Source organism: Sesamum indicum, linkage group LG4, assembly GCF_000512975.1.
Source record: "Sesamum indicum cultivar Zhongzhi No. 13 linkage group LG4, S_indicum_v1.0, whole genome shotgun sequence".
Lineage (NCBI taxonomy): Eukaryota > Viridiplantae > Streptophyta > Magnoliopsida > Lamiales > Pedaliaceae > Sesamum > Sesamum indicum.
Window position 1 is genome coordinate 14297925 of NC_026148.1, and position 25465 is coordinate 14323389.

At 30.8% G+C, this 25465-nt stretch overlaps 3 protein-coding genes, 2 non-coding genes and 1 pseudogene across 5 annotated transcripts; 5 read left to right on the top strand and 1 right to left on the bottom strand.

The window, feature by feature from the left end:
• TRNAK-CUU lies at positions 4343 to 4415 on the bottom strand. Its single transcript has one exon. It is a non-coding gene; the product is annotated as a tRNA-Lys (tRNA).
• Positions 5919 to 6001, top strand: TRNAL-UAA. Its single transcript has one exon. It is a non-coding gene; the product is annotated as a tRNA-Leu (tRNA).
• Positions 10043 to 12757, top strand: LOC105161036 (40S ribosomal protein SA-like). The gene is made up of 5 exons (XM_011078597.2): positions 10043 to 10252; positions 11113 to 11375; positions 11484 to 11681; positions 11942 to 12143; positions 12461 to 12757. The coding sequence occupies exons 1-5, from the start codon at positions 10120 to 10122 to the stop codon at positions 12559 to 12561; spliced, it is 897 nt and encodes a 298-aa protein (XP_011076899.1). The 5' UTR covers positions 10043 to 10119; the 3' UTR covers positions 12562 to 12757.
• LOC105161079 (expansin-B4-like) lies at positions 17352 to 19347 on the top strand. Its single transcript, XM_020693506.1, has 4 exons — positions 17352 to 17478; positions 18118 to 18233; positions 18303 to 18493; positions 19023 to 19347. Exons 1-4 carry the CDS (start codon positions 17352 to 17354, stop codon positions 19345 to 19347), a joined length of 759 nt encoding a protein of 252 aa, XP_020549165.1.
• Positions 19942 to 21801, top strand: LOC110011902 (annotated as a pseudogene).
• On the top strand, positions 23102 to 24707 carry LOC105161080 (expansin-B4-like). Its single transcript, XM_011078655.1, has 4 exons — positions 23102 to 23264; positions 23413 to 23528; positions 23841 to 24031; positions 24383 to 24707. The coding sequence occupies exons 1-4, from the start codon at positions 23102 to 23104 to the stop codon at positions 24705 to 24707; spliced, it is 795 nt and encodes a 264-aa protein (XP_011076957.1).

Sequence of the window (25465 nt, forward strand, 5' to 3'; positions counted from 1 at the left end):
AGAGTGTGTGTGTGTGTGTGTGTGTGAGAGAGAGAGAGAGAGAGAGAGAGGGGAGAGTGTGTGAATAGGGATATTTTCGTCTTATTGGAGCTTATAAGCTCTCTAACATCTTATGAGATGTTTTTAAGAGCTTATAAGCTTAGGCAAACACCCTCTAATACCACTTTTTTGTCTAAATTTTAGATCTGAACGGACTAAATTTGAATCAATTATATGATAAGTACAATATATTTATTGTATGATTTGTGTACAGTTTAGGAAAAATGATCAATCACATAACAACTGCAATACATTTGCTCTGTGATTGATGGTTCAAGCAAACTTGATCCAAACAAGAATTTTTTTCAAAAGAAACTAGGTTTTACGACCTTCGTTGTAGGTTTTACTGACTTAACAAAAATAACTATTGAAACAATGACAATTCGTAATTGTTATGACTTCAAATAAGTGTGTCGTATACATTACACTCAATAAACCCGCACAGTAACACTATGTTAGGTTTTATTACCAGATGAGCAAATAAGACTAGGTTCTACCATTCTCACAGCTGGTTGTGCCAGCTTAACAAATATAACAATCGAAAAACGAACTTCGAATTCTGAGTATTTCGTACCCATTATGTCCAAATTATACATTAACCGATAAATTAATTTTTTATTTTATTTTCTTTTTTAGTATAATATATCAGTTTGTATATTTTACTCTTATCTCGTAGTATATTTTAAAGTGTGAAAAATTGTCTATTGTATCGTATGTATGCATAAACGACGTGCTACACCAATTCTATTCCTATTCGGACATGCGACTCGGCCTTGGACCCATTTGAAATAATTCAAATAATTGAATTGAGTTATTCGTGGATTCCATATTTATTTAAATCTGACATTTAATTTTTGATTAATTTTTTTTTATAAAGATACATTAATAATTTCAAACCGATCATCATATTATTATAATAACATTCGATACACAATAAATTAATATTTTTAAAACAATTTATAAACTTAATATAAATAATATATATATATATTATTAAAAATAGACAAAAAATCAGATGGGTAGAAAAAATGAGTGAGTTGGAGTTGTGGATGGAAGTGTGATTGGTGGGTGGGGTATATGGATAAGTACTGGATTTCCTAACGTGGACGAGTAGTCAAACATGACTGTGGTGGTGGGACAATACTACGTACGGCCCCCATCCACTTTAGTTTTTCACTTCTATTTCTAAAGGAATTCTTTTTTATTTCATTATAATTATTAGGGTAGGTTATATTTAATTTTTTTTAACATTTAATATAATTATTTTTTTTTATTATTTAAAAAAATTATAAATATTTTTCAAAAAAATAATTATATAACTTCTGGACAGTGAGGGGAAAATACTGCTTTACTTTTATTGATTTTTTCTTTTTAAAACAAAATGTTAGGAAAAATATATAAAAAAAAAATTATGGGCGAGTGAAGTAGTAATTTTATGGGGGTATAGTCCGTAAAAATATTTTTATTAAATTTTTAAAGATATATAAAATTATAATTTATAATTTAAAAGAGCATTTTAGTTAATTATTATAAAAATAAACATAAACATAATGGGATGGACTTATTTTTAGATGGATGTATAAGGGAATTTTATAATTTCTTATACGACAAAGAGATATTTATAACATTATTAAATCTCAGAAAAACAATTATTTTATCCTTATTAATATTGTTATTATTATTTCTATTTCTTTCTTATATAATCATATCACTTGCCTTTCCTTCTGTGGGAGGTAATATTAGGTCGGCCATGCATGATGGCATCCCAAAAAGGAAAATACATATATATATATATATTATATTATATAAAAAGTGGAAAAAATGTTTGTATTAAAAATAATTAATACAAAAAATAGGGAAAAACACATAATATATGTCATTTGGATGATTCTAATGTTATTATTTAATATTTGATCACTAAGTTATTTAGACAAAATCTTGCAACGTACGTTTTATTTTACGAAAATAACACTTTCATAAATTAGAGATGTCGGTCGTCAAATTAGCTCGTTTTTTAGGCTTGACGCGAGCTTCTAACAAGCTCGAGCTTTAATATTTTTGAAGTCAAGTCAAACCAGCTCGTTTGGAGCTTGACTTGAGCTTAAATATTTTTTATTGTGAGCTTGCTCGCATGGTTCTTTCTTTTTTTTTTTTAAGAATTTTTTAATATATATTTTTTATCATTTTAAATATTTTAGATATTTAACTACAATATATTAGAATAATTAATCGATATCTCATATTTTAATTTAGATAATATACATATCAAGATACATAATACGTAATATTTCTATTTTAGTTCTATAAACTTATAAATTTATGTTAAAATTTGTGATTCCCATGAATTAACTTAAGATATTAATCACAATGATGATTCAACAATTTTATTTATTTTCGGTGATCTTACATAAATCAATTACTATTTTATTTAAACAATTTTTATTTTTATTTTTGAGTAACTGAAATATATAAAAATTTAAATTGCCATCATCACATTTTAAAATATATTTTCATGACATTTTTATTTTCATTTTAGAAAATAATTTATGTTTACCTATTTTATTAAACTTAATATTTATATAATTCAATTAAAATAAATTTACACTGCCAAAATAGATTGGAATATTTTAATAATTTACTAATATCTTTTTATTTGGTAAATATATATTTGTACAAAATTATGTGTAAGTATTTATATAATTTGATGTATTTTTTTCTATATTTTTACTAATTATGTGAGTAATAAACTAATATTAGATATAAATTAAAAACAGTATGAAGTCATATATTCATAACATTAGATTAAATTATTGTAGTATATGTCTTTTAACACTTTTGATAGTTAACATTAATATATTTTTTATTAAAAAAAATAAAAAAAGTTTAAAAAAAATAAATAAGCAAGAAGCTCGAGCTCGTAAGCTCAGTTTTTGAACTCGAGGTCGGCTTGTGGGCGATGAACTCGAGATTGAACTTGATGTTTGGTGGTCGAGCTCGAGTCAGAAAATTTGGTTGAGCACAGTTCAGGCTCGACTTGTTTACATCTCTACTCTCCTTAAAATTTTTGTTATATTTTTTTAAATAATAGTGATAAAATTATGCACAGTTGTTAATTTTTATAGATATAATTGTCACTATATATGTATCATTAATTATCAATTATGATAATATAAATACAGTTATATATTATCACTAAAGTTTTTTGAAAATGATATAACAAAAAATATAAAACTATTGTAAAACATGATATATATATATTTTAATAACAACTTTAATCCTGCCATTATTCTTTTTATGTAATTTAAATTTCAAATGTCACATATATACATTACTATCTGTTGACATTTTTTTAAATATTTTATTGATTAAGAGCTCAAAATAAATTAATTAATAATTATGTTTCAAATTAAAATTTACAATAAATTTGAGTGTTATATATCTTTAAAATAATAAATCCACAAGCCCATATCAATTTGGGCGTTATGGGTCTTGAGGATCAATTAGCGGCAAATATAAATTTTATTATTTTATTTTAAATTGACTAAATTGATCGAAACATGTTCAAGTAAACAGTTTGTTACGAAATTGATCGACATCAAAATTTATGATGTTCAAGCGACACGTGAGCCCAAGCTACTGAGCTTTACTCATGCCTATACAAAAGGAGCCTCGACCACACGATAAGTCACAACAAACTGCATAAGACCACAAGTCGCTACATACGTACAACAAATCCAAATAAGTCAAATCCAAAAGCTTTTTGTCGAAGCCCTGCAATTACGAAGGCCCCACGTCTTTTTCGACATTAAATTTTCAAACCATAATACAGTGTTTCGAATTGACAAGTAATTTTTTTTATAAAGTTTGAAGGAGATTACGCGTTCAATTCAAGAAAATGCTTCGAGCCCTTTGATCGAAATTAAGAACGAAGAATAAAAAGTTTTAAAAAATATTTTATATTATGATATATGAAAAGCCCATGATTCCCACTTGATATAATATCATGTACATGATGAGGGACTTGATGGGCTAGCCCAACAGCTTTCATTGATGACTTGGACTGGGCTAGTTTGCCTATGTTTTCATTTTCAGTGAAAAATGTGTTTTTCTTTTTGCATAGGTTTTTACGTGAAAATAAAAATATATCTGAATTGATTAATGAGATTATATTTTATTTGAACTGTGTTATCAAATCGATATATTTTTCAATAAAAATACGTATAAACAAACATGTTCAATCGCTGTTTCAAAAACTGGAAAAAAAAAAAATGTAAAAAAATGTTGCTTCTGAGAAAATAGATCTCGCCCACCGTGGGGCTCGAACCCACGACCACAAGGTTAAGAGCCTTGCGCTCTACCGACTGAGCTAGACGGGCATCACGACATCCCATCTCCAGTTTTATTAATTAACTGTGGCGCACCAGTTTTTGTATATTTATGTGCAACTAGTTGTATATAGCACATTGGATGCATATATATATAAATTTTAAAAATATATAGTAATTAAATATTATTTACTAAAATTTTTTGTTGTACGAAAATGATAGTATAAAAATGATTATGATGGAAAAAAATAATTTTGAAAGAGAATATTTAGAGCAGGAGAAAGGGAAAAATATTAATTAAAATTTTAATTAAAAAGTTTTTACCGCTTATAAATGATGGGGAAAATATAAAAGTTAGTGGGTGAAAAAAGAAAAAAACAACCAAAAAAAGAAAGATACAAAAATGGTGCTCTCTTTTTATATAGTACAGATAGACACCTACAAAAACTATCATTCCGCCTGCACATCCACATTGATATCGGGACCTCAATTATGAATGTATGAATAGATAAATTATGACAAGTTTTTCGAAACTTGATGTAATCCGGACCTCTTTTTGTTAAAAAAAAAAGAATTATCAGTACCACTTGATGTTAATGGTCATCCAACAACTAGTTCACTCGTTAGATATTCATCCATTTTTTTGTGGTGAACTAATCAAAATACCTCTACGGATTATGATTTGTAATTTTATTTATTTTTTTCAAGAATTTATGTGGGCAAAGTGCATAATTTCTTTACAATTTACAAAATTTTGCAATCTTCCCATTTTGTTAGTGATTATGTATGTAGCTTATAAATTGATTGGTAGTATAATGGTGTATAATTATAGTTTCTCTAGGAAAAAAATAATAATAATTTCATAAAAAAAAGAAAAAAAATTGTTTCAAGTTAAGAATATCGATCCCAGAGTTGGTCTGATTAAATTTATTTCAAAATATGAGCTATTAAAGTATTTATATAATTATCGAACTTATAAATGTTTACGGTAACAATCTTGAATTAAAATTAAAAATCTCTTACATATAAACTTCTTACGTCTTATTTATGAATTTAAAATTTTATTTTCTAGAAAAGTTGGCAAATATTTTGCAATATTTAAAAGATACCATTAACCTTATTTATTATTATTATTGTTATTTTGTTATTGGAGCAGTCAATTAAAATAAAAAAGAATTTATTTTATATAGGAGTTAAAACTACAAGTTATATATAATACTCTCCGGGCATAAGATTTTAAATTTAATTTCACCCAATATATGAAGATATAATGCACTCTTGCTATAACAAAATATAATATTAGTGACAATTTAAAAACTGTCATTAATATATATATATATATGTAATGACAATAATTTTGATCTCGTCAGAATAATATTGATGATAGAATAACTTCGAAATGTGTGTGAATAAAAAATACTATTGAAATTAATTAATTAAAAAATATTTATTTGTGTAAATAAATAAATATATTAAAGAACAATATAGTCAATTCAAATTGATTATTTTAAGGTCCTCTACAATATCCGGATGATGGTACAATGGTCAACATGAGCTGGTTTGCCCGAGAGGTTAAGGGGGAAGACTTAAGATCTTCTGCACATAAGTGCGCATGGGTTCGAACCCCATAGCCAGCACCCCCTCTGTTTTTCATTTTATTCTTTAATTAGTATGAGGGAAAGCTCCACTCATCTTGACCGTCCTGAGAGGAACATCGCCTTCCTCCATTACTGCAAATCCTCGTACTAGCGGTGTTCACAGTTCGATTAAATTGGCTGAATCGAAAATTTTATTTAGACTTAGGGAAAGCTCATCTTGACCGTCCTGAGAGGAACATCGCCTTCCTCCATTACTGCAAATCCTCGTACTAGCGGTGTTCACAGTTCGATTAAATTGGCTGAATCGAAAATTTTATTTAGACTTTGATTTTATTTAAGAAAAGTTTAGTTTTTTTAATAATAATCACTATATTTTAGTCAACATATGATATTTTAGTTTTTTTAGATGATATTTAAAATTAAAATATAGTATTTTAGTTTATATTATCTATAAATAAGCTTCATAATAATCACCAATTTCGTACAAATGGATTGTTATTGTATTCTTTTGATTTGAAATTTTAAATTGCATTCATAATTATTTTATTTATTATATGTTTTATTTTTTAAATTTTGATATTTTTGTACGGGTATTTTTGGACAAAATTAGAAAAATACTAAAATTATTTATATATTTTGTTTGTTTTTTTTTTTTCAAAAAATTGATTTTTCGATTAAAAAATCAAACCGAGTTCGATTTTAACCAACTGAACCGAGCATGTTCGGTTCAGTTTTTAAAAATGGTTAACCAAATTTTCGGTTTGTTCGGTTTTTAATTTTTAGAAATGGTTAACCGAATTTTTGGTATGAAATTGTGGAAAAATATCATTTTTTGTCTCATACCTTAGGTTTTGTTCACTTCGGGCTTAGTGACTATATAAATTTTACGTTAAGGATAATATCTTATATTTTATCTCATTTTTACTCCCGTCAGTCGAATAATTGATCGAAATAACTATGTGAGACACATCTAGCCGTTAAGTGGGTATTTTGAAGGAAGAAGAGGTACGTACCTCTCATAGAAAAATCTCATTTTTGGTTCCATAATTTAGCTATTGTTCACTTTTAGTCCCCATGATTAAGAAATTTTCATTTTAAGGACAATAACTTATGTTTTTTCTTTTCTTTCTCACTTTTGTCTTGCCGTTAAATATTCGATGAAAATGGCTACTAGATATTCACGCAACAATAAAGTTTGGGGCATGTTGGAGGAAGTTATGGCATGAGAGAGGCACATGTTTATTTTTTGGAGGAATTATGATTGTAATTTTTGGCAACAAAATTAGGATCGATACTGTATAAGGATGTAAATTGCTTTATTTTGAAAAATATAGGAGGGTAAATTGTTGTATTTTTAAAAATATATAAAGATAAATTGTTATTTCTCTTTTATAGAAGAATAATTTGCTCATTTACAATATCACAATCGATTTTGCTTATATTTTTCTCCAATTCAATAAAAGAATCCTCGTATTGCATCATTTTGTTCCAATGCAATGTAGCTCTGTATTTTATTGATTCTGAAGATAACCACTTAAGCCTTGTTTACTAACTATTGTTGCGTCGGATTTTCGACCTTATCCATGCGAGTGGTCGGTTTACAATTTAATTTGGTGGTCCGAAAGAAAACAAATGGGCCGGGTCTTTTGAATTTCAAATTCCCACTTTGCCCACAAATTTTAGCTGCCAATTTACCATTAATACCCCTATTCTCGTTCGCATGAATTGGCTCTGCATCTTTCGTTTCTCATTCTCTCCTCCATTTTCTTTTAGAATCTTTTCATATCTTCTCCATTCTGGAAATGAAAGGGGAAAGAAGACTAAGAACGGAGGTACCATTGAAAGAAATATTAGTAGGATCTCGAATTTTTGTGGAAGATCAAATTTTTCGATGTGGGAGTCAAGTATATGAACGAATGATTTGAGTTTTGGGAAGTGGGTTGTTGAGATTTTTGTGAAAGAGTGAGGGTATCTCATTATTTCTGTTGAAGATTGAATTTCTCATATTCTGTCGCAAATCAACAACTTATTGATTATATTTTTGAAAGTGAGTTGGGATTTTTGCAGAAGAGTGGAATTTTTTGCAAGAGGGTGTCTCAATTTTTTCTGTCAAATATTATAATTCTAGAAGTGGGCATTTAATTTATTTTTCTTTTTTTTTATTTATCCATATTTTTACTTTTTATGAAAAAAAAAACACTGTTGAATTCGATCGCGCAAAATCCAAATCGGGTCGCTGAAGTGGGTCCTGAGGTCGGGTCGCTAGATCCTTCTTTCGAGCTCCCTGTTAGTGGATCCTGAGAACAAAACAAACGTAAGACTAGTCGAGTAGCCCTCGGCGAAGGCCCTCCGAAGCCTAAGTTAGAAATGTGAAGTCGAGAATGGTGACGTGAGATCGAATGAGACCAAAAAAATGGCGGTAAAAATAATAAATGTGTGTTTTGAATAATCATAAATGAAGCTATTTATAGCCGTACGATACCTTCTAAGTGAGTGACATGTGGCACCGTCAAGATGCTGCCACGTCACTTGATCCAAGGGCAGCTGCTAGAGTCGACTTTCAACCTGGTCAAAATGAGTCAAACACTCATAAAAATGCCTTAAAAGGCAGAGGTATTTTGATAATTAGATAATCTCCCTCGTCAACTGTATTTCAACTAAATTTGAAAATAAATTGTGAGTTTTGTAAATCCATCAATATTCCATTCATAAATTTGTTTTTTATTATAACTATTTTGGTCAATTATCTCTTGTTCTTCATAAAGAACATCTTGGGGTGTTGGTCTAGAATAATAAAATTTTGTTTGCATTGGCTTCCTAGCGAATTTTTCTAATTTGTTATATATATATATATGAAGTGAGGTTAACACCATTATAATTTTTCCCTTATAAGTACAAATTACATGAGGATGTTAAATAAGTGGTAAACTTGAAACTTTATGTAATTTTTTTGCTAAAGACTGCATTTTCTTCCAAATCTTATCAAAATGAGTCAAATGTAAACAATGAATTTTCGAATGAATGTAAGTTTAATTTTAGAATTTCATTAGAGGAAAGTATAATTTCACATTTTCAGGATCTAAATATAATTAATCTTATTTTAAAATAATAATTTATATAAAATTTTCTTTTTTTACATTTGGGGATTAGGGATTAGCGCATTTTCGTGGCTTTCTAGCATTGATTGATCTTTTGGCGTGAAGTATAGATTTTTTGAGTTATTTTGAGATTTTATAAATATTTAAAAAAAATTAGTCAAACAAATATTTAGAGCTTATAAGCTCTCGGACATCTTATAAGATGTTTTGAGGAGCTTATAAATTAGCCAAATACCCTCTTAATCAATTTAACTACCTTTGATAATTAAGGTGATTCACATTGATTTGAATAAAAAAGAAACAAAAAAATTAAAGGGTAATTATAAGCACCTCCTCTGAAATTTGACATAATTAAAAATACTCATTATTATTTAAAAAATTATAAATATCTACTGATTTAAACGTCTGTCTAACAACGAGCCCATTCCATTAGCATCCATTAGATTTTCATTCAATTTTTTTGGTGAACTGATCAAAATGCTCTTAGATTATAAATAGTAATTATGTATATTAGAATTTTTTAAATAATATTTTTATGAATCAATATTTTCTATAAATTATTTATTTTATCCACTCAATTTTTTTTATATTTTTTCAAATATATATATTTTAAAAAATTCAGCGAGGGTAAAGTAGTAATATCCATTTCACCATTTAGAGATTACATAATTATTTTTTATTTAAAAGAGTATTTATAATTTTTTAAATAATAAGAAAATATTTATAATTATGACAAATTTCAGTGAAGCAGTTGTAATTTACCCAAAATTTAAAAGCAAATTTTATTACAAGGATTCATTTGCATATGAATTCATGTGTTTAAACATAATTTAAAACCCAATGGGTTTTGGCCCAATAAATTGCATTTTAATGTAAATGGATATGGGCCCAATCCATCAAATTGACCCAAAATCTTCAGTCACAGGGTTCATAGCCCCGCGTCTAGGGTTTATGTGCAATATATAAATTCTCCTGCAGGCTGCAGCGCACCCGGTAGAGCAGTAGCGAAACCTAGCAGAGAAGGAGGAGAGAACCGGCAAACCAGAGAATCCTGCAACCATGGCGACTGCTCAAAGGATATTGTCGACGAAAGAGGACGACATACGGATGATGTTGGCATCCGAAGTTCACCTAGGAACCAAGAACTGCGATTTTCAGATGGAGCGCTACGTCTTCAAGAGGCGTAATGATGGTAATTGCACCTTCTCCGTGCATATATCAGTTTAATCTGAGATTTTTTTTGGATTGAAATTGTTTGGAAACAATGGTGTTACAGTGATGCTGGTGTGAGATCTGATTTATGCCTTTTCTTTTTTATATTCTTTTTTGGTGTTAGTTTGTTTTTGAAGCGATGTAAACACTTATTGTGCTGTTGTTTTGGTAATTTTTTTCTTAATGGAACGCGAAGGTGTGAAAACGTTAGGTTTGCGTATATTTTCATATTTGCTCCATTTGTTTGTCATCTGGAGATTTGCTAACTTGTTTTTCAGAATTTAGGTGTGTACTGCTTGTTCTTTGATTACATGAGCTGGGAACACTCAATTGGCGTTGTATACTTACATTTTCGCTATGTACTTTAGCTGCGCCCTTGTGCTTGAGTACATTATCGCCTTCCTCTGTTTCCAAGTAATAGGACTTAGGCACTGGCCGTGATCGCAGCGGCTAGTTGGATAGCAGAGATCCTCGGTGGGTTACACCCCTTCCAACTGGTCGCCCTTCCAACAATTGTTCCCTGGATTGTTCCAGTAGGAAATGATACTACCACTTTCGTAATTATTCCTTCAAATAGGAGCTAAATCTGACAGTTCCCTGCAAGGAGTTAGCTTGTCTTGCCTTAATAAGTTGACAGATTGTCTCCTGGGCTTCTCGTTCAACTCCTTGTTATTATCTCCAGAATTATTAAAGTTGAGGATCGGTTGCAATTATATAATTTCACATTTCAAGGACTTATTTTGATGTATTCTTTGTTTCTGTACTGTTGATATTATGAATGTTCATGTGCTTGTTAGCTCTTATTTTGTGAATGTTTATTTCATGTATTTACCCTTTTAGGAATTTACATCATCAACGTTGGAAAAACATGGGAAAAGCTTCAGATGGCTGCTAGGGTTATTGTTGCTATCGAGAATCCCCAGGACATCATTGTGCAGTCTGCCAGACCTTATGGTCAGAGGGCTGTCCTGAAGTTTGCACAATACACAGGTGCCCATGCGATTGCAGGTCGTCACACCCCTGGAACATTCACCAACCAGCTGCAAACTTCTTTCAGTGAGCCAAGGCTGCTCATTCTTACTGACCCAAGAACTGATCACCAGGTCATTACGTTTGATTGTGTGTTGTTAGTGCAACACTTTTGAATGCTGAATTTTTGATAGATTCAGGATTATCCTGTCATGATTCTGATACTCCAATTTTACATGCAGCCTATTAAAGAAGCCGCACTATCCAACATCCCCACCATTGCCTTTTGCGATACTGATTCGCCAATGCGCTATGTTGACATTGGTATTCCAGCCAATAACAAGGGGAAGCACAGCATTGGCTGCCTGTTCTGGCTCTTGGCCAGGATGGTGCTGCAGATGCGTGGCGTCATTGCTCCAGGACACAAATGGGATGTCATGGTAAAATGTCACAAGAATTTAGTTCTTAGAGCTTTCTTATTTTGAAAAGGCAGTGTTTCTTGCAGAAGCATTGTGTTATAATTTTATTTTCCACTCAGATACTAGGTGAAGGTTGGTTATAAGTGTTTCGTGTGTATGTGAGTTTTGAGTTGTTCGAACAATAATTAGCCATTTGATTGAAGAAAAAATTAAAGCGAAGTGCAAGAATATAAATTTAACATGATGTTTGATGTGATGTCTAATTTTTTCTTTCCTGGCAGGTTGATCTATTTTTCTACAGGGAGCCTGAGGAGTCCAAGGAACAACAGGAAGAGGAAGTTCCAGCTCTCCCAGACTATGCTGATTATTCTGCTGCTGCAATTGGTGCTGATTGGTCCAGTGGTCAAATCCCAGATGCCCAATGGACTCCTGATGTGGCTGGTGCTATTCCACCGGTTGCCAGTGGTTGGACAGCTGATGCAGGTTAGTATTTGTTTCTATTTTTAATGGAACTGGTTGGGGTTTGGTATATTTCTATTATCATTGTAGATTGATTTCGTCTGATTCATCTCAGTTTTCTTCTCTCTGAATTGTTTTTAGAAATCTATCTTGTAAATTCTGTGCCTAATGAAACTTCTTTTGACACTGGGTTGATTTTTTGTTGTACATTAGAGATTACCGGAGGTTGTTTATGTTTTAGCTGATACTGCACGTTTGAGTTGTTTCCTCACTCGAGTCTGCTCTCATTGGTTAGGATCCTAGTGTTTTTTTATGTCAATTAATAGGTGTCATAATTGTAGGTGTAGCAGCTGATGGGTGGGATACGGCCGCTGCCCCACCAATGGCGGCTGCTCCTGCTGTAGATGTAGTGCCTGGTGTTGCTCCAAGTGGCTGGGAATGAATCAGATTCGCTTAAGTCCATGTGTTTTGAGCCTTTTACTTGTCGTGATCATCCCTCCATAAATTTTCTTATTGAAGCTCATGTACTATTTTTCTTGCCTATGTTGACTCCTTTGTAGCAAAGTTTTATAGGGTTTTGGCCAACATAAGAATGATATGGTTAATTTAGTCGAATTTTGCTTTATTTTCTGCTGATATGTTATCGTTCCTTATGCTTCAAATTGATGGTTCTTTTTGAGATAGAATAAATCCTTGTGAATGAGTCTGCCAAAATATTGATGTGAAATATGAGTTTGAACGAGGGAGACTAGAGATTAGAGACCTTAAATGCTTGTGTAGATTTTGTGGAATTCTCATTCTGGTTTAAAGTCATAACTATTGTTCTTTTTCTAACATGAACACGAGATCTTATACTTCAGTTAATGATCAAGATTGTTGGTGAAAAAGACACAAGTTTTTCTAGCAAAAATTACCATCTTCATCAGGGAAAATTGCAGTCTTAATTTTGTATAGTAAGGATAACCTAAAAAATTATATTGTGATTTGAGGTTTTTAAAAATAGTTACATCTTTTGTTAAAATTGACAAAAGAACAACGAAATGTATGCAAAGTTGGTCCTTATCTTCTGCTTTTAGAACATCACGGAAGACGTGTTAGAAGTACATGCTTGTTAGTCGCTTGAAGGGAGAAAGAAAAAAAACTCGTGCAAAATTACAAACTCAGTCTTGTAGGATAAACAATTTTAAAAAATAGTACTGCACTTTATGAATATTGATAAATAATCGCACTTTATGTAAATTACAAAATTAAGGATAAAATAGTGGCTTGGAGATATAATTAGATTACAAGTTTTCAATTCAGAGTCTCCAGGAATTCAGGGTTGCACTGCTCAAACAGTTTCAATCAATTACGACGGACTATTTTTGGCGTGACGGTAATTGCAGACGCATTCATTGAATTGCATGGGATAAACTGTGTTCAAGCAAGCTTGACGGGGGAATCGATTTTAGAAATTTGAAGGCTTTCAATTTGGCGCTTCTTGCAATACAGCTCTGGCGTATCAGGAGACCCAGATATTCTTGTTTGGTATTATTCTAACAATGGTCTCCTCTTGGTTTGCAATGCTTATCATCTTTCCCCTATAGACACAAGTGATAGGCGACGATGCTCCTGGAAGCTTTGGAAGACAATTTGGCAGGCGCAAAGTTTCGAACAAAGCTAAAGTGTTCACGTGGCAAGCGATTCGGAATGCAGTCCCAACTGCTACCAATCTTAGAAGATAATTGTCGCACGAGGAGATTGTTTGTCCCTTTTGTACGGAGATAGATGGAACAATCATCCACACACTCTTGCGTTGCTGTTTTGCGAGACAGGTTTAGACGTTGTCAAATTTTAGTCGGCAAATTTTGAAGATCCTGTCTCTTCTATTGAGGATTGGTTTCTTAACATTTTGGATAAGTTGTCACTGGGAGACTTTGATGGTGCTCTCATGATTTGTTGGACGTTGTGGTAAATTTCTTGTCGTACTTGAATAAAACTAGGCTTCAAGGATCTAGGGTTGCTGCTTCTTTTCTTCAAATCTTGGTTGTTCTTATGTAGGGACAACTGCAACACTCAACTTGAAAATTGTGATAAATTTTTTCCCACATTCAACAAAATTACAACTGAAATAGAGTGTGTCAACTTATGATGACTGAGTGTATGTCCTTAGATTGATCTTTGACCAATTTTGCAATCATTTTATCCTGATTGGGCAAATTTCAACGAAAAATAGGACTATTTTAAAAATTCAGAAAGCAGATGATTACTTTTGAATGAAAATTATCTTACCGGACTAAGTTTGCATTTTGGCATCTACATTATTATATACTATAAAATATGTTATGAAAGCAATGGGTAGGTATTGTAGTTAGTGTTTCAATGTGTAGTCTCTCAGGATTAATTTCCCTAAACCCAAAACATGATCAACAATGCTTAGCTCAAATTGTTTATTCAAATATACATTAAAATTGTTTGTTCCAGAGTTTGAATTCGATTTGATATTTGATTTTTTTTTTTTTGAAAATTTTGGTTTTGGTTTGATTTCAATTTTTTTTTTTTGTGTGCGTCAATCAAAAGTAATAGAATACTTTTTTTTTAAAAAAAACATATAATCTATTAGATTAAACTTAAACCGATTCATTTATAATAAATTTAATTGTTTAACTTAAAAAATTAAATTATCATTAATATTGAGGTATTGAATTTGAATTGTATTTGTAATGTTTGTATTATTGGCTGGTGAATAGAGTTTTATTGGATTTGATTTTGGTTGCAATTTGTTTTATATATTTTTATATTTAAATTATTTTGGAGTTTGAACATTTATTTTTGGATTGCAGGCATTTTTTTTTAAAAAAATTTCCGTTAGTTCGGTACGAAATCGAACCTAACCAAAATAAATTTGATTTTTACAGAATCGAACTGATTATTGCAATTCAACTATTTAGTAAGTCATTTCGGCGTATCGAATTTTCAATTAATTGAATTTTTGATTTGATTAACCGAATTTGAATGATTCATATGTATTTTATGTGATAACTTTTTGTTTGTTTTAATTAGGGGTGTAAACGAGTTGAGTTCGAGTTTGAGTTAGGCGAGCTTAGAAAATAAAGTCTCAAGCTCGAGCCGGCTAGCCCAGAAAATAAAGGCTTAACCTCGAGCTCGCGAGCTGCTTGAGCTCAATTAACTGTTTTCCTGTAATATCTGAATTTAAAAATGTGAACTATCATACCATATGAAACAGGAAGAAAATAGCATTTTATGGCACGAGCTCTGTTAAGTCTTGAAAAAAAAGAATGTTGCTTCTGTCGAAAATTTAACAGAATTAAGGATTGAGACTTAAATCGCGAAGAAGCTCATTGTGGGACGTGAAATTTGATTTACAAAACTAAAACTGTTATGTAATTGGGTCATGTACAAGTCGTATGTAATTTTTCATTCAAATTGGCCGGAAAAAGACCAAAAATACCAAAATGACAAAGTTATATGCATAAATTGCTAAAATTAATTTGTACATGACAAAAAATACCACCTCATAAGTTACCGGACTAAAATAATAATTTTTTTGAATTTTCGAGTCTAATATTTCAAGTTTGATTCCTAGTATATTTTAAACGTTTTAGAATAGGAAATCTGGTAAGTTTGAATATTCTTGTTTTACTAAAATTACGTCTATTTTTCTTATATTTTTGAAATAGATAGTTCTGTTTAAAGAAATTAATCTTTAATTTTGTGCATTCACTCTCTCTCTCTTTGGTAAAAAAGGCCAACGTCCAATTTTAGGATGTAAGAAATGTCAATTACAATATTATTCTTACCATATTTAATTACTTATATTTATATACATACCTAATCTTTTTTGTGATAGAAACAATATTTATATAATTACATTAATATTTTGATAAATATAGCATAATTGAGTATTAGATCTGTTCGACCAATACATCAATATAAGTAAAATAAAATTACAATAATTCCACATAAAATGAGACAAATAGTCACAAATCTGATGGGACTCGAACTTATTTACTATGTTTTACATACGAACAAAACACAAAGAAAAACAATACGATATTTTCACAATAAAAAATAATGTCATCAGCAACAACAGAAGTTCATTACCAAACAAAAAAATTCATTAATAATTTACGTCTGCAACAAACTTATCAAGAAAAATACTTACACAGTGATTAGCTTCGTTTTAAAACATTAAAATTCTCTTATAATTATAGCATCGACATATTTCGTGAATTTTAAAATAACAATTAAGAACTTAAAATTTGTATCCCTTATCAAATTCACTGCTAATTGCAAATAAACTTACACTCATTTCGATTTTCTTCAGCTATTGACATAATCACTAATTACAGAATTTCCATGTTTAGACTTTGTATACGAGCAATATCATATTACATCTACAAGAAAATATTTCTTAAATATTTCCAAATGGTAACAAAGATGTTGAAAAAAGAAAAACGATAGTATTTATAGAAAGACTTTTATCAGGTTTTATATTTTTGACTACTGCTTACTAGTCTTTGTAGGTTTTCCAATTTAAGATGAATTTCACTATAAAATTCTTTAAAAAATATTAGGGTAAATTTCTATGATATTTCTTGAAATTTGTCATAATTATGAATACCCCCTCGTTGTTTGAAAAATTATAAATACCCCCTTATGTTTGATAAAATTATGTAATCCTTGGATGGGGGTATGAAACTGTCAATTTTGCCCTTACTGTATTTGTTTTTTATTTTTTAAGTAAAATTAAGAACTTATAAAAAAACCAAATGGGGTTGGTGAAAATTTTTTAAAAATTATAAAAAAGTTATCCAGTTAGTCCATAAAAAATAAAAAAAATAAATAAAATTATAATTTTTTAATTCATAAGAGCATTTTGGTCAGTTCATAAAAAAAATGGATGAAAACCTAACGGATTGGGCTAATTATTAGACGACCGTTAAAATTGATAATTTTTCAAACAACGAGCTAGGGGGTATTCGTAATTATACCAAAGCTCAAGAGAGCTCGTTGTAATTTACCCAAAATATTATTCAATTGTTCATGGCAGATTTTACTTTTAAAATTAGAATACATAATCTATTATTATTATTAAGGTAAGTATTATACGTTTAACAGTATAAAAAGGTGTGGTGATGGAGTGTTAGGTATTGCATTTTTAATAGTTATTTACATACTTGTTGCAAATCAGGCATCATGCCTAATTATCAAACCTATCGTTTTTTCACTATGATTGCGAGTTTGTGGGTCTTAAGCCACTATTTCTTTTACGTAAATTCCCAACCACTTAATACTTCTCTTGGTTTTGCACCAGCTGTAGCAACATGGTATGGGGACCCCAATGGACCTGGAAGTGGTAATTTTAAATACTTTTTTCCAACTTCATATGTATACATATTAAATTATAGAGTAAATCACAATAACTTTTCCTGAGTTCATAATTGGAAATACTCTTTAACTCGTTGTTTAAAAAATTATTAATACATCTCTGATTTTAACTGCCGTATAACAATTAGTCAAATCCGTTAGATCTCCATCTATTTTTTTGTAGTAAACTGACTAAAATATCATTGTAGAATTTTATTTATTTATTATTTTTTATGGACTAAGTGGTAATTTTTTATAATTTTTAAATTTCTTTCATCCATTCCGTCCGCTTTTTTCTGTAAGTTTTTAATATTTTAAAAAGATAAAAAATTATGGAGTAAGTGGATAATTGTTTTATGATTTTTAAAATTCTTCCATCCATCGCGTTCGCTTTTTTTAATTCTTTTATTTAAAAAAACAAAAAAATGCAGATTGGCAATTTCATACCTCTATTCAAAAATTACATAATTTCATCAAACATCAGGAGGGATTTGTAATTTTTCAAACAACGAGAAAGTATTCGTAACTACACAAAATTTCAGGAGAGGTCGTTGTAATTCATCCTGAACTATATAAAATCTATATATTGATTGATGAAGTGAACAAAGTGAATATTGGTATTGTTCAGTTGGGGGAGCTTGTGGTTTTGGAGGTGAGGTAGCAAATCCTCCATACTACGCGTTGGTTTCTGCGGGAAACAACAATCTTTTTAAATCTGGATGGGGTTGCGGAAGTTGTTATCAGGTTTCTAATTTTTTCTCCTATTTTTCTCCTACTTTCAATCATATTGTTCTAACGTTATGTGTTTTGTAGGTCAAATGCTTTCAGAATGCAGCATGTTCGGGTAATCCAATCACTGTAACAATTGCAGATGAGTGTCCTGGTAACTGTAACAGCGACCCAATTCACTTCGACTTAAGTGGAAAAGCTATGGGTTATTTAGCAAAGCCTGGTCAAGCTGACGCATTGCGCAACGCAGGACAAATCAACATTCAATATCAAAGGTAATTAAAATATTCAATTTGGGTTCCTAAAATCAAACCCTCTTAACTCTTTTTTGTAGAATAAATAGTAAATGGGGTAAATTATATTTTTGGTCCCATGATTGGACCTGTTTTCAATTTTGGTCCCACACGTAAATGTGCGAATTAGCCTGAGTGTGGGATCAAAATTGAAAACAGGTCCACTTATGGAATTAAAAATAGGATTTTACCCTTATTTTAATTGTACTGACTAATGGAGAGAGCAACTGCTTTTATCAATTAGACGAAAATCCCTTAACGGTCCTCAAATTGAAAAAAAAACCATATATGGGATTCAATGTGCGAATTAACCTGAATGTAGGACCAAATTTGAAAACAAGTTTACTTATGGGATAAAAAATATAATTTACCCGTAGTAAATGCCTATCCTTTATTGTAAATAATCAAAACATGATCCTTGGTATCATTATGTTTTCAAGTCTTTTCTTTTATGGATTTAACATACTTAGTTGTAATATGAAAAATGATTTATTATGTCTGAATTTTGCAGGGTACCATGTTATTACAAGGGGACAAGTATAACATTCAGGATTGATACAGGCTCCAACCCTTACTACTTGGCTTTTGTAACTGAATATATGAATGGAGATGGTGAAATTGGGTCTATGGAGTTATTACCTTCAAATTCGAAGACTCCATTGTACATGAAACAGGTCTTTGGTGCAACATGGAAAGCTGATATACCTATTGGAATAAAGGGCCCTTATTCAGTGAGGATAACGAGTCTTGAGTCCAAAAAAACAGTTACAGCATACAATTCGATTCCGGCGGATTGGCTTCCAGGAAGATACTATATTGCAAATGTTAACTTCTAGTGACTGTTCATGTCTTAACACATACATTTCTTAAGGTTGAAAATGTTACCTTTTCTTATAAGTTATTCAGTAATATTGCGAGCTAAATCTAGTGGTTCGTAATAATTTGTTCTATCTATATTATTACTTTTGGGTGCTGATTTCTTATACTATAAAAAAAGGTGGCTTTTGGCATGGTCGGACAAATCATTCCAAAGCCCGTTCCATGTTGGAACGGTCTTTGGAACACTTGTGGAACGGATATTGAAACAATAACGTCAAGTGGAATATTTTTTTTGGGTTATAAATTTGAAAAGGTCCAACTGTAACGTAACAGTTACTAAACCATTCCACCAATCGTGCCAAAATAGTAACGAAAAATCATTGGAACTCATTTTGGAACACTATATTAGACTTAGGAACGGGCATAACCAAACCGTTCCCAAATCCATTGCAATATATGTTCTAAGAAAAGAAAGTTCGGAAATGTATTCTAAAATAAAGTGTGAAACGGAACTTGTACATTCTTAATAAAATATTCAAAAAATAGTTCCAAAATATGAATTTTATGTAAGAAGCAATGTGTCTCTAAACCCGTCATAAAAACTGATACAAATGGGAATAATTTGTTTAAATTATTTCATAGGTGTTACCGACGTCGTTCCAACTGGTTATCAACGGCTATATTTCAAAAGTCTAACGGACCGTTCCAAATACCGTCTCCAACACCGTTCCAAAAGTATGAATTAGCAGCTACTGTTTAACATATAGATATGTGTTCCTATGCCCCGTTCCAAAGACCATTACAAATTTTTCTATATAAATGTGTTCTTCTCTTTTCATTTAATCTCAAGATTTCTTCTATTCTTCTTATTTCTCTCTATTTTCTCAATTTCTCTCGAATTTTTTTTTATACTCTCACTATCCTACTAATATTTTTTGTATTGAATTCTGTCTCGAATTATTGTTGATATTTGGAGTTATTTTGATCAGGTAACAATTTTAACCATTTATTTGTCAATTGATTATATATTTGAAAGATATACAACTTTCGAAAGATAGTTTTAATCTATATGCACTCATAGGGGTAAAATTGTTCGAAAATCAGCCAGAGGACTAAAAATAAGCAATTTCGTAAGTTACTGGACCTAAACAAAAATGGACATAGTTATCGAACTAAAATTAAAATTAGGCATACTTAGCAAGCTAAAATAATACTTTTCCCTATAATGAATGCATATACCTGTTGCTGAAGTGAATGCTTATGTATATCAGGGGGTGCTTGTGGTTTGAAAGATGATGTAGCAAATCCTCCATAAAATGGCATGATTTCTGCAGGAAACAACAATCTATTTAAATACGGAAAGGGTTGCGGGAGTTGTTATCAGGTACAAAATTAAAATTATTTCCAATTATTATACCACTTGAAGAAATATGACTTTTTTTTTTATCATAGTTAATTACCATAATTAAAAGTAGAAAATCATTTGAATATGTTAACCATGATTGCATGCGTAGAAACTATCAATCGACCATTGTTTGTGCTGGCAAGGCCAAAACATTAGTTATAGTTAAGAATCATAGAAAAACTTTTAGCCATAACTAAAATCATATCAATGTTGACTAATTATAATTAAAACTTACGCTTTCGAACACACACACGCACACACATATATATATATGTATATGCCAAAGTAAGGCATTCTCCCATCCAATATACAAGGTTCGTCGCATAATATAGTGTAACATATAGATGTATCATGTCATTAGTCCAATTTTCGTTGTTTGTTCTTGTGTTTTTCTATTAATATAGTAATCGTATTATTAATTAACCTTGTATGTTTTGTAAGGTAAAATGTACACAAAATGCATAATGTTGAGGATATCCGATTACAATAACAATCACAGATGAGTGTCCTGGTGCCTGTAACGATGATCCTGTCCACTTCGACTTAAGTGGAAAAGCTTTTGGGTACTTAGCAAAGCGTGGAGAAGGTGAAGCCTTGCGGAATAAGGGAAGAATCAACATTGAATATCAAAGGTACCAAGAAAACAGAGAGGTAAAATTTCAAAATAAAATTCTTCCTTTGTCTAACTAAATTTATTATTCCCACTTTCTTTGAGACCTTCATTTTGCGGAATTTGCAGGGTGCAGTGCTACTACAAGAACATGAATATAGCAATTAAGATAGATAGAGGCTCCAACAAGTACTATCTAGCTTTCGCACTTGAGAATGTCAACGGGGGGACGGTGAAATTGGTTCTATGGAGTTAATACCTTCAAATTCAGGGCAATCACTATATACGCAGCAGGTTTTTGGTGCAACATGGAAAGCTGATATACCTATTGGAATAACCAGCCCTTATTCTGTGAGGATAACGAGTCTCGAATCCAGTAGATCAATTACGGCATACAATTCAATTCCGGCTAATTGGCAGCTAGGGCAATACTATATTACAAATGTTAACTTTTAATATTACTGCCTATGGTTAGACGACGATTGTTCAACTATTCACATAGACTTTTTTTTGGGTAAAAGATAATACCCATTTGCTATATTATTCAATAATGTGAGCCAAGTCTAGTGGTTTGTAATAAATTTACTTCCATGTGGGTACCTTTAGTGCTTCTTTTTTTTTTTTTTCCCTATCTTTTTGCAAGAATAGTTGTTTTCTTGATATCTCACTGGTTAAAATTAAACACACACAAAGAAAGAAAAGAACTTCGGTACTTTATAAGTTAAAATTTAATGCTCAACCTTGCAAGGTGGTGAAGTTTGGTTCCAAAATTCAAATTTTTGTTTATGTAAAAATTGATAAGAGCATATTTTATCTGGTTCAATACATTTTATTCGGTGCTATGACTTTTTTTTTTCATATTAAATTATTTGGTTAAAAACGAAAATCGTTAGTGATTACTTATTGACTATGATTATGCGTTGGTTGCATACTAACCGTTGTGCTTTTGAGGATGAGGTCAAATCATCATGCCCCAGGCCCACAAGACCATTGGATGCAAGAATTGCTTAGAAACCCACCGAATGTATCCCAAAATTCAATTACGAACAACTTGCTAAAAAGAGATATCCGATGATGCACTTGAGTGTTTTTTTATTATCAAAGTTTATATAGTACTTATCGTATCAGTTCTCAATCAATACAGACGGAGTATCACACAAAATATTAGTAAAAAATTATGACAAATACTTTTGACTATAGCTAAAATCATGTCAAATGTTGATTAATTGTAGTAAAAACTTAAGTATCATATTATTTTGTGAAACTATGGCAGAAATGATTAAACTGATGCCATCAAGACTGTTGACAATTGTATGTTTTCCAATTTGACAGATCCAAATCGAGACAACATTAAGTTCTTTCCTTAAATATTTTCAAATAGTAACAAAGATGTAAAAAGATAAAAACAATAGTAAAGAAAGAAAGACTTTTATCATGTTCTATATATTGACAAATACCTACTTTTTGTTGATGCAATCAGAATCTTTACATCTTTCTAAGTTTTCTAATTTAACATGAATTCACTATCAAATTCTTTAGAGAATATTATTCAATTATTGATGGCAGATTTAATTCTAAATTTAGGATAAATGATTCTATTGTACTATTATTATTTCTTGTTCTGAAATGTGTAGTCTTATTTTAGTTGTTTCGTAAATAAGGTATGTGTCATATCTTTAATAGTATAAAAAGGTCTAGCCATGGAGTGCTCAGTAAAGTATTTTGTGTACTACGTACTTGTTGCAAATCACACATCATGTCTAATTATCGAAGCTATCGTTTTGGAACTATTCTCGTGATTTTGTTGATCGTAAGTGACTATTACCTTTGCGTAAATTCCGAATCAATTAATGCTTCTGTTCTTGGTTTCGCGCCAGCTATAGCAACATGGTATGGGGACCCCATTGGACCTGGAAGCGGTAATTTTAGATAATTTTATGAACTTCACATACGAAATTACATAAAATCTATATATGTATGTGAGTTGTATAAAAAGTACCTGAAGTATTTACATGGTCGTACAAAACTTATATACTTGTTATTGAAGTGATTATTCATATCGTTCAGTAGGGGGAGCTTGTGGTTATGGACGTGACGTAGAAAATCCTCCATACTACGCGTTGGTTTCTGCGGGAAATAATAATTTGTTTAAATCCGGAAAGGGTTGCGGAAGTTGTTATCAGGTTTGAAAATTTTTCTTGTATTGTCATTTCGTGATGTAGTGTAAAAAATGGATGTATCATATTCTAAATCCGCTGCTCTTTATATATATGTATCTTGGAATATTGTGAAATGTTGTCATTCACGATTTCTGTTGTGGTATGCATATCATTTGGTGTAGATATTCCGTATAAATAAGGTTCTTTTTTTTCCCGATCAACGATAAACATTCATTCTATCCATGATAGAATAATTTTAAAAAAATTTATTCTTCATGTATTTTATTTAACAATATTAACCTCAATATTGTGTATTAACATTATGTGTTATGTAAGGTGAAATGCACACAAAATGCAGCATGCTCGGGAAATCCAGTTACTGTAACAATTGCAGATGAGTGTCCAGGTTCCTGCAACAATGACCCCATTCACTTTGACTTAAGTGGAAAAGCTATTGGTGTGTTAGCAAAGCCTGGCCAAGCTAACGCATTGCGTAGCGCAGGACGAATCAACATTGAATATCAAAGGTAAGAAACATATCGTACATGTAAAATTTCAAAACACTTACTTTACTTTCTCTATCTTAAATTTATTAATTCTAATTCTTTTTGGACTTATCAAAACGAGGCTTTAGATTTACTCTTTTAATTCTTTCTTTCCCTCTAAAAAAAGTTATAATAATGCAATACTATTAATTTTGAATTGTTACTCTTGAAGAGAATATCACAAAACGTATATACAATTTTAGTGAAACTTATTTTAATTATGTGCAGATCCAAGTAGATATTTATACTCGGAGTACTTTCTTTTATGGATCGAACATACTAGCTGTCATATGAAAAATTATGTACATATTTTCATTATCTCTGGATTTTCAGGGTGCCGTGTTACTATAAAGGGACGAGTATAACGTTCAAGATCGATCCAGGCTCCAACGCTAACTATCTAGCTTTCGGAGTTCAATATATCAACGGAGATGGTGAAATTGGTTCTATGCAGTTATTACCTTCAAATTCGAAGAATCCACTGGTCATGCAACAGGTCTTTGGTGCAACCTGGAAAGCTAATATACCTAATGGAATAAAGGGCCCTTATTCAGTGGCAATAACGAGTCTTGAGTCGAGAAAAACAGTCACAGCATACAATTCGATTCCGGTTGATTGGTCTCCAGGAAAATACTATATTTCAAAAGTTAACTTTTAGTTTTACTGTTTGTTGGGTAATTGTTCAAGTTTTCAGACAGTTTTTTTAAGGTTGAATGAACACTTCTATATTATGTAGTTATATTGTGAGCCAAACATAGTGGCTTCGTAATAATTCTATTATGTCTATATAACTACTTTATTGCTGCATTTGCTTAATTTCCCAAAAGGAAAAACATTGGTCAAATTCAAATTATTGTAGTTTAAGACATACTTATAAGACGACTTATTATCAAAGTAGCAGTACTACAAATTTTGAGAATGATCAACCAAACTTATTTTGGAACTCTTTTACTAAAACTAAACAAGGTCGGATGACGATTGGAGGCCATCAACCATCATACACATGTCACGCACTTGTTATGGGTTGCACATTATAACCAATCACTAATTACAATTTAATCTTATTGAAATAAATTTATTTTTAGTTTTTCATTAACCATTTTTCATCAATAGTTAATAATTATAAAAAGTCTATTATAAAAATTAGATGAATATTAAAGAAAAGATCAAAATATAAATGGCTAAGAGTTGTTTTTTTTTGGGGAAATAGTAAGTTTGATAGATGAAAAAATCGGCATAGTACAACAGTGCTCATAAGCTATGGTTTCCCTCGACAGGTCAAGGGATACGCCACAATCGATAAAGTGCACCAGTACTAACAGAGTTAGGAAGATTTATACTCAGAATTCGTAGTCTAACTTCCTCTATTGTTAAGCTAGCTATGGCTAAGAGTTATTAGCTAAAAGATTTACTATA

Coding starts and splice junctions, on each gene's coding strand:
- LOC105161036 (XM_011078597.2), top strand. CDS start 10,120: ATGGCGACTGCTCAAAGGATATTGTCGACGAAAGAGGACGACATACGG. Junction 11,682..11,941: donor GACACAAATGGGATGTCATG/GTAAAATGTCAC, acceptor CTTTCCTGGCAG/GTTGATCTATTTTTCTACAG. Junction 12,144..12,460: donor TGGTTGGACAGCTGATGCAG/GTTAGTATTTGT, acceptor TCATAATTGTAG/GTGTAGCAGCTGATGGGTGG.
- LOC105161079 (XM_020693506.1), top strand. CDS start 17,352: ATGATTGCGAGTTTGTGGGTCTTAAGCCACTATTTCTTTTACGTAAAT. Junction 18,234..18,302: donor GTTGCGGAAGTTGTTATCAG/GTTTCTAATTTT, acceptor TGTGTTTTGTAG/GTCAAATGCTTTCAGAATGC. Junction 18,494..19,022: donor ATCAACATTCAATATCAAAG/GTAATTAAAATA, acceptor TGAATTTTGCAG/GGTACCATGTTATTACAAGG.
- LOC105161080 (XM_011078655.1), top strand. CDS start 23,102: ATGTCTAATTATCGAAGCTATCGTTTTGGAACTATTCTCGTGATTTTG. Junction 23,265..23,412: donor CCCCATTGGACCTGGAAGCG/GTAATTTTAGAT, acceptor CATATCGTTCAG/TAGGGGGAGCTTGTGGTTAT. Junction 24,032..24,382: donor ATCAACATTGAATATCAAAG/GTAAGAAACATA, acceptor CTGGATTTTCAG/GGTGCCGTGTTACTATAAAG.